Source organism: Botryllus schlosseri, chromosome 9, assembly GCF_051294905.1.
Source record: "Botryllus schlosseri isolate E-star chromosome 9, Bs_hap1, whole genome shotgun sequence".
In the NCBI taxonomy this organism is placed as follows: domain Eukaryota; kingdom Metazoa; phylum Chordata; class Ascidiacea; order Stolidobranchia; family Styelidae; genus Botryllus; species Botryllus schlosseri.
This window is the reverse complement of record NC_137244.1, coordinates 6,676,682-6,690,858: the sequence shown is the minus strand read 5'-3', so window position 1 is coordinate 6,690,858 and position 14,177 is coordinate 6,676,682. Positions and strand designations below refer to the sequence as shown.

Sequence of the window (14,177 nt, the reverse complement as noted above, 5' to 3'; positions counted from 1 at the left end):
CCCGTTAATCCACGATTCCAAACCATGCATGCTACATACATGACAAGCTCATCATGATCGATGGTGATCAGTATATTTTCTCATAATCCCATTTCACTGAATAGACAGATAAAAATAATTGCAAAACAATTTGCAATACGTCCACAACAGTGACTATTCATGAAATTCGAAATGTGCTTTTTCCAAAATTTGCAGTTACGGTTGAAACAGCTATAAATGCAATGGCTAATCGCATAGTGTAGAAAGAAATCATTTCATTCTATGGTCCATGGTGTGACAGCTTGAGGGTTCATATATATTTATATACTTTCTATTTAGACCTGTCACTGCCCTCTACAGTCTAATGGCATTGAAAACAGAAAAAACAAATAAGGCTACTTTTGTCATTGATAGTGGAAAAAAATAATTTTAACAATCAACATAGCTAGTCAGCAGTCGACAGACACAAACAACACAAGTGCCTCATTCATCTACACCTGTTTTGGTGATATGGAACCAGTAAACTACGATCGTAACAATCACATTGTAAAATCCGGTAACAATGCAGCTTCTACATGTGCTAAGTATATAAAGGACTATCCACAACTAGTGGTTCTCGAACCTTGACGCACCTCCCCTTGAAGATCTTGAACTTGTGCAAATGTTTTGTTGTCATGTATTATGTCCTCTAATTTACCAGACCACGACCTGACATATCGATGGTATATTATATTCAAGAATGCTTTGTTTTGAAAGAAGCTTCAAGCACCCCAGTTTGAGAACCGCAGGACTAAACAATATAAGTTATACAAGTGCAAAAGAAAGGGAAAGAAAGATGGAACATCCTATCCTGCAGTGTCAGGCACACGCTTAGCGATTTCTACGCCGTCTCTCTTTCACTCAGTAGCGCTTCTCTTCCATGACGTTTCACGCGCGCATTTCCACATCGCGTTGAGCAGCCTCCACAGTCCGGTGTCTTTCGGTTTTTCGAGGCCCCTGTTGAGTCTACGCTTCATTAACGAAACAAATTCCTTGTTGCTGAGAGTTCCGTTGCCGTCCTTGTCAAAAACGGTGAAAACCACGTCGACCAAATGGTCCGAGAGCTCATCTTCGGCGACAGTCCGTGCGACCTGAAGGTTTAATGTTGATTAAGCAGTTCCCGAAATGAATTGTCCATTGGGCTAGACATCGAATATTAATTGTAGATTCGAGTTCAGTAAGTAGAGAGATGATTTTCTCAAAAGTACTGAAATTATACAAGTCTTTCGACCCTGATTTTTATTATATCAACTAGAACTACAGTTTCGAAACTTTTTCCACGCCACATTGGCATGTAGTACAACGCTAGGCACATTAGTTGGAGTGACATCTCTGTCAAGCTGCGATACACCAATTGTCACCAAGTCCAATGATGTGGGCGCTACAAGTTATATTTTTACTGCCGAGTGTAGATCGGAAAACAACGTTTTCGAAGGGAAATCTTCTACATGAAATTGTCTAGTAAAGCAAGTTGAAACTTAACCGTTCGACAACTTTGAGCAATTTCAAAGTCTTTGAATCATCGCCGAATTCCGAATCGAATATTAACTGGAACCAGAGGTGCTGGGTAAGGGAAACGAAGTTCCTCTTCCCAGTAACGAAATAAAATCATCTACTCATATAGCTTCTTACTCAAGTGACATGCTTATAGACCACTTCTACTTGAGAGCATTTGAATCTACACCACTTCCGTTTTAACATTTCAGATTTTGTAAAGTAGAAAGTGGATTTTAGATCGATTTGCATCCTCTTCGAGTCAAATTGACGTGACAGTCAAGCGAAATAGCCCATGTGAACTCAATATATCTTGGAAAAGTACACCTATGTCGTTTTGTGTTAGTTCGGATTATGCATCTTTCAATTTCCACGGATTATACATCTTTCAATTTCCGAAGTAGTTGCCTCCAATCATAGGCGCCGACTTACGAGGTGGCGCAGCCACCTCGTGACCATATTTACGAGGTGGCGGCCACCTCGTACAAAATGCCCAAACGTCCAAGTGATTTGTGACCAATAACTAATAATCACGCGACCTCGTTAGAGACGTCGTCGAGTTCGATACGCGCATGTGCCAGGCGCGAAGCCAGGGGGCTTTCGGGGACCGAAACCTTTTGAAACGCGAAACCACGTCATTTTGAAACGACCATGCTAACTCTAATATTCAGTTGCAATTCAATAATTGTATTATCATTGTTCCGCGGGTCGATTTACGAGAAGCATGTTGTCAATTAGGGAGAAGATTCTGTGATGATCTCCCGCTGAGATGGTCGCGAAATTAGGTCATTCATTCCCGTGCGCGTGGCAATCGTCGCTAGCCGATTTATCGCGTCTCGAACAAGCCTGCATCTGCAATAGGCCCAGTTCAGTTCACACTTTACCATCGCTTGCCTGCGCAATCGCATCTGTATTGGCGGCTTCGGCCTGGTGTACACGATATCATCGCTGGTATATACATTATACATGAGCAATGAGCTTGAGCATCTGCGATAGGCCTGGTGCGAAAGATACCATTGCTGGCTTACCTATCGCGTCTCGGGCCTAGTATGCTTTGGATTCTATCTCTCGCTGGTTTGGAGACAATGCGGTCGAGTTTACGCTAATTGGTGATTGTTTTATGTTACATTGATTAAAGAGCGACATCGCAAAACTGAATAACATGGAATCGCTGCAAAGAGACTTTAACGTGCGTAATTGATTCCCGCTAATACTTGAACGTAACGATCAGAAGATGTGTATCATGGATTGAGTTCTAAAAGACTACACAGGTCTGAACTACCTGAAATCAGTGCCGTCAAGTTCGGACATTTTGATTTGCTAAAACTGTCATTGAGGCTGCGTAATACGCGCGCGTATTTAATTGTTCGACAGACATCAGGGACTCTCTAATTGACAGCACTTCCGGACTCTTTGGCAAGCTTATCATACGCGTAAAATCGTCAACATGAACACCATCCTAGATCTCCTCTCCCGACCATTCCCCCAAATAGACGATCTGCTTTTCTAAAATCTAAATGATGTGCGCCCGCATTCGTTTACAAAACCATTCTTAAGCTAGCTAGCTTCGTGCGATAGTCTTCGTAATCGGAGCGCAAAATTGGAGGGTGTGTTGGTGTGTGCCATAAATTGAAATTCATTTCTGCGCATATTCGTTTCTCTAAGAAGGCTTCGCCAGTGTGATTAATCTGGAAATGCAGGAATACAGCTTAAACACCGATATAATGAGAAAACAATTGACGCGACGAAAGCTACTCAATACTATGTCAAACTCAAAACCCATTCGTAGCGATACTGATTAGAATACACTCTTTCTCGTTTGCAACCATCCAGATTTTTTGTTTTCTACTTGATACATTCGTACTCCGAAATTGTCGCACGAAGTCATTTTTCAGTGTTCCTTTCGTTATTAACGTGCAGTAGGCGATGCCATGCCATTGTAAAATATTGATGCATAACGAGATTCTGGGTGGCACAAATTCTTGAATTTATTCGATTTCGATTCGTTTGAACAGGGAACCTTCTATATTCCGATCAACCTGATTGCTGGATGTACTCGTATCGAGAACAACAATATCGAATATTAAACTATTGGGCATTTGGTAGCCGGTGAATTTCTATTGATAAGATCGCGGCATGCGCAGTGCGCACGGAAGTGGAATTAGTTCTAGCCCAGGGGTATCCAACCAGCGGCCGTAGAAGGAAATTTGTGCAGCCGCCAACACGTAATTCAATTAGTATGTGTTGGCGGCCATCGACATGCAAATTGAATTTACGAATTGACCGATGTACTCCCAAAATGCTTCGCGAACGTAAATCGGAAATGTACCAATGCCGCCAAAATCGCTGTTTTAATCGATAAACAATTGCCGCGATGAAAGCTAATCAACGCTAAGCCAGAAATCGCAAGAGACAATTGCTGATTGGCTACGCGATTTCGCGTTTGTAATCATCATTATTGTCTGCTTGAAACCTCATGTTCGAGAGTTGTCATGTGTTAATTGCGAACTTGCCAGGCCAGCGCGTAGCGTATTTACTTACTCACATTACAGCGCATCGCGCGTGAATAACATTGATACAACTCCAAATTCTCAGTGACGTAAATTATGATTTCTGTTAGGTGCATTCCGTCGGACAGACTAGTAGCGAAGTTATATTTTCGTACGATCGTACTCGTATCGTTTTAAGATTCCATTTAATAACTCGACTGCATGGTTTGATATGAATGATCACAGGGCCGGTATTAAAACGCCACACGAACGGTTTAAATAGTTTAACACTGCACGTAAACCAGCGGCATGTAGTAAAGTGCGTTTTAGAGCGACGATGGCGTCATCGATATGGAACAATTATGACGTCATAAGACTTCGCCACCTCGTAAAAAAATAAAAGTCGGCGCCTATGCCTCCAATTGACTACAAAAGTAGTGGATGGCTGAATAGTGATATGGATAACTCTTTGACATCACATCTATTTATCATATCACTTTCTCAGATATGGCGCAACAGTAATTTACAAATGGAACTCATTTACGCATTTTATTGGGAATCATAAGTGGCTAACCGCTCCCAGTAGCGTTAATGGGTCAAAAAATGGACATGTAGGCACACGCCAGGATTTGATTGACTTAACTTGCTATGGAAATCATACACAGAACAAGAGTTAACAACGGTCATAAAAGATCATGCCAATCCCAGGATAGCAGAGTTTGTGTGGCACATCACCGAGTTATAGAAAGATATTAGTGGTCTGATGATGGTTCATTTCAAAGTATGAATTGTGAATGATCACAAAATCAGGTAGAACGAGCATCAAAACAAATATGTAACTATACCACTCTTAAATAGTTCATACCAAACTGATCGAGCCTGATTTGATGAATAAACGCATGATATATTTGGCACAGTTCAGGCAGTAAATAGTTGATGCCATGTTCGTTTCAGCATGGTAAGCGTAAGAACAAAAATAATATGACGTTGCTAATGTAAAATGCATGGGACCGCATTAGTGTTTCTCAACCTCTGATGGAATTTGGCCTTACTACAGTATGAGCTAACGTAAGATGGGCCCCAACTGTGTCTTAGTAGAAGGTCAGCAACAGCAAATCTGACTATATTCTTATACAAGCCTTAAGTCAACCCCAGATGATGAGTTCATACACTCAATGACCATCAGTGTTGCGCAATGTCGAATACAGAATCCATGAGCCGTGATTTTGAATGACTGAGAAAATGCATTCCATGTTAGCATCCTCGATCGGCTTACCTCGGGTACCGTGGTTCTTACAGAGATGAAAGTCTTTTGAAACAAGCACAATATTCATATAAACTACTGCATTGGAAGAAATGACAATCACAACATGGTAGGCAACATATCGTCGCAAGGAATTAGAGTAGCATATGTCCAGATATAAAAATGGTCATCAGCTACTTTGCGCCGATATAGTGCACGATCAGTGCGTGTCCGGAAAACGTTCCTAAAAATTTATAAGTTGAATTCAAGATTAATATCTATCGAAACGTGTGTCTTATTTCCTTACTGAGCAACTGTTATTGACCTTGTAGAGTAGGGGCAGGCAAACTACGGCCCGCAGCCAGTGAAAGCCTCACAAAACGCACAAATATTGATAAAATGCGTACTAAAATCAAATTACTGTGGGTATACTTGGTTAAACATTTTCTTGATATATTTCAACATGACAATGATATCTAATATTCTTTCTGTAGTATTTGTGTATTCTTATTTTATTGATGTCGAGATAGCGTGACCTTGGGGGTCATGTCTTTTGCAAGGTTTCTATTGCTAAACATCACAGAAAGTGAAACGGATATCGGATCACGAGTGTGATTTTAGATTCGTTACATGAGCAAGTTTATTATTATTGTTAGTGCTGTAGGCTACTTGGAAAGCCCGATTCGCAAGTCTGTTAGATACATTCGTTCTTGGTTCATTCTTGATATTCATATATTGTAGAAGCAAATTAAAAGTAACGTGATTATGATGCTGTCAGCATAGTGTGTTCTGGACTTGAACCAAAAGTACAATCAGCAAATCTATGAACAGATCGCTGCTCACAGACTCAAATTTACATCTAGTTCTAAGAATCGGGACACCCAACTTTCATCCCTAATTTTGACAATGAGGATGGCCAGCTTATAAATTCTTGTGTAAGTTACCATCAAATTAATGTTTGGTTTGTTTCAAATAGTCAAATACGTATGTATTATTTTTATGTTCTTGGTCACTATATAATCGAATAATTATATAGAATATTGGATTAGTATCCCAATTTTATATAGTCCGGCCCTGTTATAGAGCTTTCCAAACCAAATCTAGAGGTAGGTCACCCAACATTTTCAAATAGGGAATTGAACAGTCTGTGGGAAGCATCCTCTAAGACTCAAATAATTTAATAAAAGGAAAAGTAATTCACTAATAACCGACTTTGCCTGGTGGAAACTGGTAATTCTTTTCATGGCACAAATGTGATGACATTTTTGACAAGACATAAATGGCGCAAATTGGGAGGTTTCGTCACACTCTTTCGGGGGCCCCTGTCTAAAATACATTTTATACAGGCCGAAATCTCACCTGTTTCATCGAATCCTTATCGATATCTGCGCCGACCGCGTGATAAAAATCAAAGGCGATATCGATGTCGTGAATATGCTTCAAGAACAAGAAAAACGACTGCATGTCCTTGAACGAAATTCCTTCTCCGTCGGCAAATTCTTTCCGCACTCTCTGTAACGAAAAAAATAACATTCATTTCCGGTTAACTACACAGGCAAAAGTGACACAAGCATCCCGCTGAATGCACCGTGTTACCATTTAAACTGAGGGAGGTGTAATCCTATTTCAGGAGGGGCAGGAGCCCCTGTGTGCTGTTATCAGGACCTCACACACAAATCGCACTGGCATACATATTGGCATGGCTATAGTTGCTTCGGAATTCAATTTACTTGGTTGAAGATTTTTAAAGGTCATTATGTCTAGTAGCGTATTCTGAAAATTCAGTAGTTGATACATGTCTGATCAGTAGGCTTACAGTAACCTCTCAATCCCTCATCTCACTTGTAAAAGCTCATTGAGCACTTGGAAGTTCAGCAAGTGAGCTAATTAGTATTTACACTTAGGCAGGTTACAACGAAAATAATATTAGGTGATAAGAGCTTATTTCTTAGTAGATCACTATCATTTCATTTCCACACAGGCTTTTCGGATTCCAATTCTGTTTGGGTCAACGTACATTTGCAAAGCTACATTCTGTGACGTCATTGCAATTAAGAAAGGAATAGGAGTACAAGAATAATCCGAGATTATTATAACATTAGATTATTCTTGTCAGATTTGTTCAGCAGATTACTATCGTATCTACCCTCGCATTTCCAAAGCTGCATTGCGTGATGTCATTGCCACAATACCGAGCAGTGGAATAGGCTGGGAGATGAGGAAAACCTATGCTGCGCCCATTCCAAGATTCAACCACGAATTAAGGATGTATTTGCAAGGAAACAGTGCCCACAATCTTACAGATGTGTTATATATATATATTATCAAAATGTCTTCGTAAACCGTGTTTGGTCAAGTCTTCATATAAAGGCGGGTGTCAGAGGAAAATACCATTACTCAAGGGTGTGAGATACCATTGATTTGAACAAACCCATATCAGATTTATTCAAGTAAAATTGAGGAAGTCGCTCAGCATAAATTCAAACATGCAGGACATCCTTGTCAACAGTCGTGTTTGATTTCACAGACATTCCCAGAGAAGGCATGCAAAGAGGAAACAAAAAAGATTGAGTCACAACATTCCATTTCTCAATATATATATATACCGTATCACTAATGCAAAAACGAAGTCACAGACATTACCATTTGAACTATTGTGATCTTAATGGAAAATTTACAAATATTATCGGTACAAGTCCATAAACTCAGTACACAGACTCCACAAATATTGATCCCCGGACAGCCTCACACCTGCCGTTTCCATCAATCAGGAATGAAATGAATAATATTTGGACGTGGAAGTAAAATATTATTAATGCATCACAAGCGACATATGTCATACTCTCAAAGGAGCCCTCGGTGAGCCTCCGGGGAACGCTACTTTACCAGGGTGCAATTTTATTAACGGTCAATTAATTTCACCTCACACGAGCCACGCGTCAATTCTCCACAACCGATCGATACTAATCAACGACGAGATTTGGAAATGGGCCCGCATACCTTCACCATAACCTTTCGTTTTTTGACGTCCAACCCGGAATAGGTGAGGAGCAGTTTGGCGAAAGAAGCTTCGGATATATTGCCTTTCTCGTTCGGTTCAAACTTGTTGAATTCCAGTCGTAAAATGTCTTCCTGAATTAAAAGGCATTAGAGATGTTGGAGCAAGCGTACTCCAGATCACTTGATATAAAAGCACTTTGTTTTAGCCAGAGGTGATCAAAGACTCAAGGTAGTCACCGCTGGTAGTCGAGTGAAGTAGAATTTTATCCATAAATTTCTACTCAATAAAATAAAAGGGGTAATTTACTGACCACCTCCCGTTTTATCACAAGTTCTACATGCGACACAAATTCAAGATTGAAATCACTAAAGAGCCCAAAACTAGAACAAGTCGCATCAATTTTTGTTGATTAGGATCCATCACAGTTGACAGTGACAGCACCGGGAAAACAGCTCGCATAAGCAGCATTTTGTTAGGATGCGACACCGATGTCACATTATGAGTAATTCAGTGATTCAGTATAAATACATATGAATCACCAATTCCTGTTACAAGCAGCAAGGGGAATATTGAGGATACACAAATAACGAGTCGGTCAGCAGTGGTACAATATAGGAAGTGGTGACATCTTTGTCTGTGATTTACCCAGACTTGGTCCGCAGCACAATACTACTTTTTTGCCTACCTGCACTAATACCTCATACCTCAAGTCGTTGTTTATAGATTACTTGCGGTTCTACTTCCAGTTTTTTAGGCTAACTACTAACATTTTACAGATTGGATTTTGAAAAGTATAAAGTGGTTTTGTGAAGAATTTGTGTTGCTATTATGAGTGAAATTGTCATAATTATTACAAGAGCTTCTTTGAGGTACATAACTTCAACACCACATACAATTGAATAGTATATTCATATTGGAATGAACTTAAATCAACATAAAATGGCATCTAACCTGCAGCTTCATTTGAAATTCAATAAACCTCGTTGCGGTGAGCTTGGTGCTTTCCGGCGTAGGCCCGAACAAATACGACGTGATCGCCGAGTTTGATTCCTTCATCGATTTTACCACGTTCCCTGAAAAATGATTATAACATATATTTGACTCTTTGTGCGGTGAGACATTCACATTAGTCAGTCACATCTTGTTCCTGACTGGTTGGATATTGGCAAAAGTTGATCCATAAATAGGTCGTGTTTAATTGAAAAATATATTCATATTGATATGAACCCGAATATTTTCGGCTTACACATTAATCAGCTGTTTATAATTTCGGTCAATAAATTTTTATAATTTGGTAGAAGTGTCCTTTCCCAGAATTACCAGAATACCAGAATTATCTCTTTGTCCAAGTCTGGTTTGTATGCTACATTTGATTGAACCTTTCATGAAAAATAGATCAGGCCAAGCAAAACTTTCAACGTTAACCAATAGTTAGGTAGTCACCGCTTCACAAAATGGGACAGGGTAGCCTATATGAGACATTGCTAGTACATACTACATATTGAATACATCTTTCTTATTGTGATAGCTTGAATGGAAAATTTACAAGACTAGCATTGAAAGGCACGTGGTGAGCTTCCAACCACTCAAGAAACATCACAGAGCTTTCAAAGGGAGCATGTCTTATCAAAGTAACAGTACCACAAGTTGTTCCAGCTTTGGTAGCTTACCGCAAATGATTCTTAACTGCAAGATAGGGGATACTAGAATGGTTGAAGCATCTCCATCAGTATACCCGGGTGTCGGAGTGTACCTGTATTTTTATGGTCTCTATGCCGCATCCCGACAGACGTTTGCGATCTGGCGCTGTTGGTGACTTGTTGAAATTCGCTGACGTCGACCTCGCCATCTCCGTTCAGGTCAAACATACGGAAAGCAATCTCAAAGTTTCTCGAAGGGGTGGACAACACCTGCAATAACCGTCCGATAAGATCCATTCAAGTTTGGGAAAACACATGTTCCTCATTAACAAATAGTAGTATTGGGTCATATCACGATAAAACAAATCACTCTGCTAGCTGCGAAATGATCTGTACCGGTTTTCACTTTACTGCATATAACGCAAATAACACGTCTGAGTTAGCCTATCTATCGAAATCCGGCACATAACCCAGCGGCTAAGAGGGGATAGGCTACTGACAAAAAATAGTATTCTCTATGAATGGGGCAGGACACAATGATTTATGATATGTGGAAGCCTTTTACCACAATTGGTGGTATTAGAGCATCAGAATATGTAGAGCATAACTACAGACATTGGCAGAAATGACATTTCTAAGAAGTCATCATCAACCTACGGCATTCTCATGAGTGAAATGAAATAGGTAGGTATTGTCAAAAATACCAATTTATCATTATGTGGTGCATTGCTTTGCCACTCACCGAGAGCAGTTCTAGTACGGTACGTTAACTAGAATATAATTCACAATTTGTCCGTTGTTGCCATTATTCTGCAACTTCACACATCATTACACTTAACTCTTCAAAGTCAATACGCCAGATATTCGTTGCAATTACAGTATGTGGAAAATGAAGACACGCTAGGCCAGTGGTTCTCAACCTTTTTGGCCTCGCGGACCCCTTTTGACCGTCACGGACCCTCGCGGACCCCCTCAAGTTTTAGTACAATTTTAGCTCTATTATGGTGCAACCTTCATCTGTCTTGTGCAAATATGAACTGTAGGCTTGTGATAAACAGCAAAATAATGATTTTTCTTGAATACAACATCATACTATTTATGTAGAAATTGGTGGACTTTTATTATTTCAAAGCTAATTTTGCAGCGGTATTTCTTGAAGTACGTGGTCGTGACTTGAAAATCCGCGGCTTCGTTTTGATATGAACGAGGAGTGCCGAAAACCATTTCCGCAAAGATAGATGGAGGCTAATGCAATAATAACGCATAACGCTTCCGACGATACTTTTGGTGTGATCGCAACATTTATGGCACCAAAATGAAGAAACACATATTTTATGAACACATCACGTCCAGCATCTAGCGCAGGGACGGGCAAAATACGGACCGCTGACCGGATTGGGCCTGCAACAGCATTTTGATCGGCCCGCAGAGAGTGTCTACCGTCAAAGTGAAATCCTAATCTAAAAGTATAGACAAATTTTATGCTCCAAAGAATAGATCCAAGTTTTCCAACCAGAGAAAGACTGTCATGAAACGATTTGTTCTGTTCGGGTATACATATATATTTACGAGCAAACATTTTCGACCATGAACAATTGAACATTAACAAGACAATGCTGCATACCAATATAACTTGTGATATGAATTTCACGGTTGGAGCGTAATGCTTTGATAGCAACGAAACACTCCTTATTCATCAAAAAATCAGCCTCGTCGATAGGGAATCCGCAATAAGAATGCTCAAAATCTGATAGCCGAGCTTTAAGAGCAGGTATATCATTGTCCGATTTATGACGAGTGTCAGCCGAAAATAGTCGGGCTCATATCAATATGAATATGCTATTCAATTGTATATTAAAGTTCTGTACCTCCAAGAAGCTGTTCCCTGCATTGGGACAAATTATGGAAATACTTCGTAAATTTTTATTTCAAACGACTGTTCACTAATTTGATGACACTGCTAACTTCAAATCGAAAAGGTTTCGCAGACACTACGAAGTCACCCTGATTGACGTTACTATCTCCATATTTTTATTTTTTCCACAAACCCCAACAAAACAACATTTTGATGATATGAGACATGAGGTTTTAGCAGTTGTGGTGCGAAACTGCTTCATTCTTTCTCAAATTAAAAAATAGAATAAAAATTAGGTTAGCAACCATTTTAAAAATTTAGAGGTCTCGCGGACCCCCTGAAATTGCTTCGCGGACCCCCAGGGGTCCGCGGACCCCCGGTTGAGAACCGCTGCGCTAGGCAAAGCAAGCTAACTTGTATACACCCAATGAATAGGTGACAGGTTTCAGTAATTACATCCTTGTGTTTCTATAGCCCATTCACAAAGCTGAAATATTGATTTGAATTGGAGAATAGATTCCGAGTTGAATGATTAGCAAACTGATGTAATTGCAGATGAGAAGTGGCATAATTGACTGTTTGATAGTTGCGATTGCAAGCTTGAGTGTTACAGTAGTGTTTGAATTATGTGAAGTACAAATTGTAATGAACCATCACAAATGAAATTAGACAATAACGACTATGACAGTCTAACTAAACCATTTGAAAAAAGACATGCAAGGTTACCGTGAGCAGAAATATATAATCGCTGAAATTTATCAGTCCTTTTTCACCGAGCGCATGAAAAATGCTGTCATCCGGTAGTTCGAACGAAGATTTGAATTTCATTTTTGATAAAGATTCAGCTCTGATAACCTGCGACGAAACAACATTTTGAAGACACACGCACACGAGAAAAAAATTTCATAACGGAATGGTGGAAATAAACATCTTATGAACTTTGAATTTGATCACGAGTCATCTCCACATAACTGAGGGATCAATACGACTAATTGAAACAAGTGTCGAATTTCATACCCAGTCAGATAGAAATACCAATAAAATATTAGCGTTGGATATATCGTCGCTGTGCTGTGCATGTGTGCAAGTGCAATCAAAGTAGCTAATGTCAATTTTTACATTTTGAGATCCGATTTTGAAATGTTGAGAACACCAAGTTTTCGTAAAATGTTCATTTTTTCACAGATATAAAATATCGTACAAAGAAAACAACAAAAAACTAGTTCTCTCAAAATGAATAAAATAGACATAAACCACGGAAGTATCCATGATCAGTGAAATATAAAGAAGGTACCATAAACGTTTTAGATACAAATCTGATCAAATGATCAAACACTGTTATGGTCTAGTTATCTAGATATCAATATATAGATAGAGAGAATGTATATACGCGTAATATTACCTTAAATTGATCGAGGCCGAGATTGTCCGGTTGTTTTTCTCCTGGGGTGATAGAACGTAGAAAGTCATCTGGCGTCATAAATATTTCCGAGTCTCCGTTTTCAAACAAAACTTTGTACGTGGCAAAGTATCTGAAGATTTTGTCTGGCGTCGAATATGCTCGAATTCTGTTCTCGTACTCGATGAATTTACGATCCTAAAAGAACGACCAAACAGCATGATATCGCATTACATATTTTGCATTATTAAATCAAAAAAATATCTAAAACAATAACACAGCCTAATATTTTGTACATCATCCTCCTTTTGAGGCATTCCATGTCAGTTGGTCCAAGCCATGTAATCCAGAATCTCGGATTTTCATGATAATTGGTATGTTTACAAAACTTTTTTTTTTGATTTCAGAAAACCAAATTTTATCAAAATTGGTCAACGATACAAATGGTAAAATTGCTATTCTCTCGGAAGCAAAATGAATGTCAAAAATTTATACGTAATACTTTCCATAAAAGCAAGTTAATGTATATTTCTAGCATTATTATCTAGAATTTAACCACCATTTTAACTTTATTTTATAATGGAAGAAAAATTGCATATTATATACCTTGAAACCAACTCTTTTTCGGCTAACTTCAGCAGAATTAACACCATCGCTTGTTGCCTCATGATCTTCTACAAGTTGCAATTCCTCACATATCGCTACAGCCTTTAGACTAATTGGATGTTTTCTTTCCGAAAGCTTGTAACTGTAGTTTTGGGTAAGAGATTTTGAAGGTTGTGGAAATAGATTCGATTTCCATTTCCTTGCAAACAAGTAGCCAGCGAATCCTGCGCCGGCAGTACCCAAAAGAATGACGATCTTTGTACTTCCGTTTGAAGACGAGCCTCGACTTGTGGAATCAATTTTCCTGACACTCGGTCTCAAAAACCGCTGCAGAAGTTTTTGGAAAGACATAGTAATTTCCCTCAAAAAAATGAGGGAAACCAAGTGCTACAGTATTCTGAGTTCTCTACAAAAGATAAAAGAGATGATTCT

At 39.2% G+C, this 14,177-nt stretch overlaps 1 protein-coding gene across 1 annotated transcript; it reads right to left on the bottom strand.

Annotated features, from left to right (window-relative positions):
• Nucleotides 1-56: 56 nt before the first annotated feature.
• Nucleotides 57-14,177, bottom strand: LOC145447128 (calcium uptake protein 1, mitochondrial-like). The gene is made up of 8 exons (XM_080325549.1): nucleotides 13,746-14,177; nucleotides 13,143-13,337; nucleotides 12,467-12,595; nucleotides 9,999-10,155; nucleotides 9,197-9,318; nucleotides 8,245-8,376; nucleotides 6,604-6,756; nucleotides 57-1,109 (listed from the first exon to the last, which is right to left on the bottom strand). Exons 1-8 carry the CDS (start codon nucleotides 14,094-14,096, stop codon nucleotides 876-878), a joined length of 1,473 nt encoding a protein of 490 aa, XP_080181675.1. The 5' UTR covers nucleotides 14,097-14,177; the 3' UTR covers nucleotides 57-875.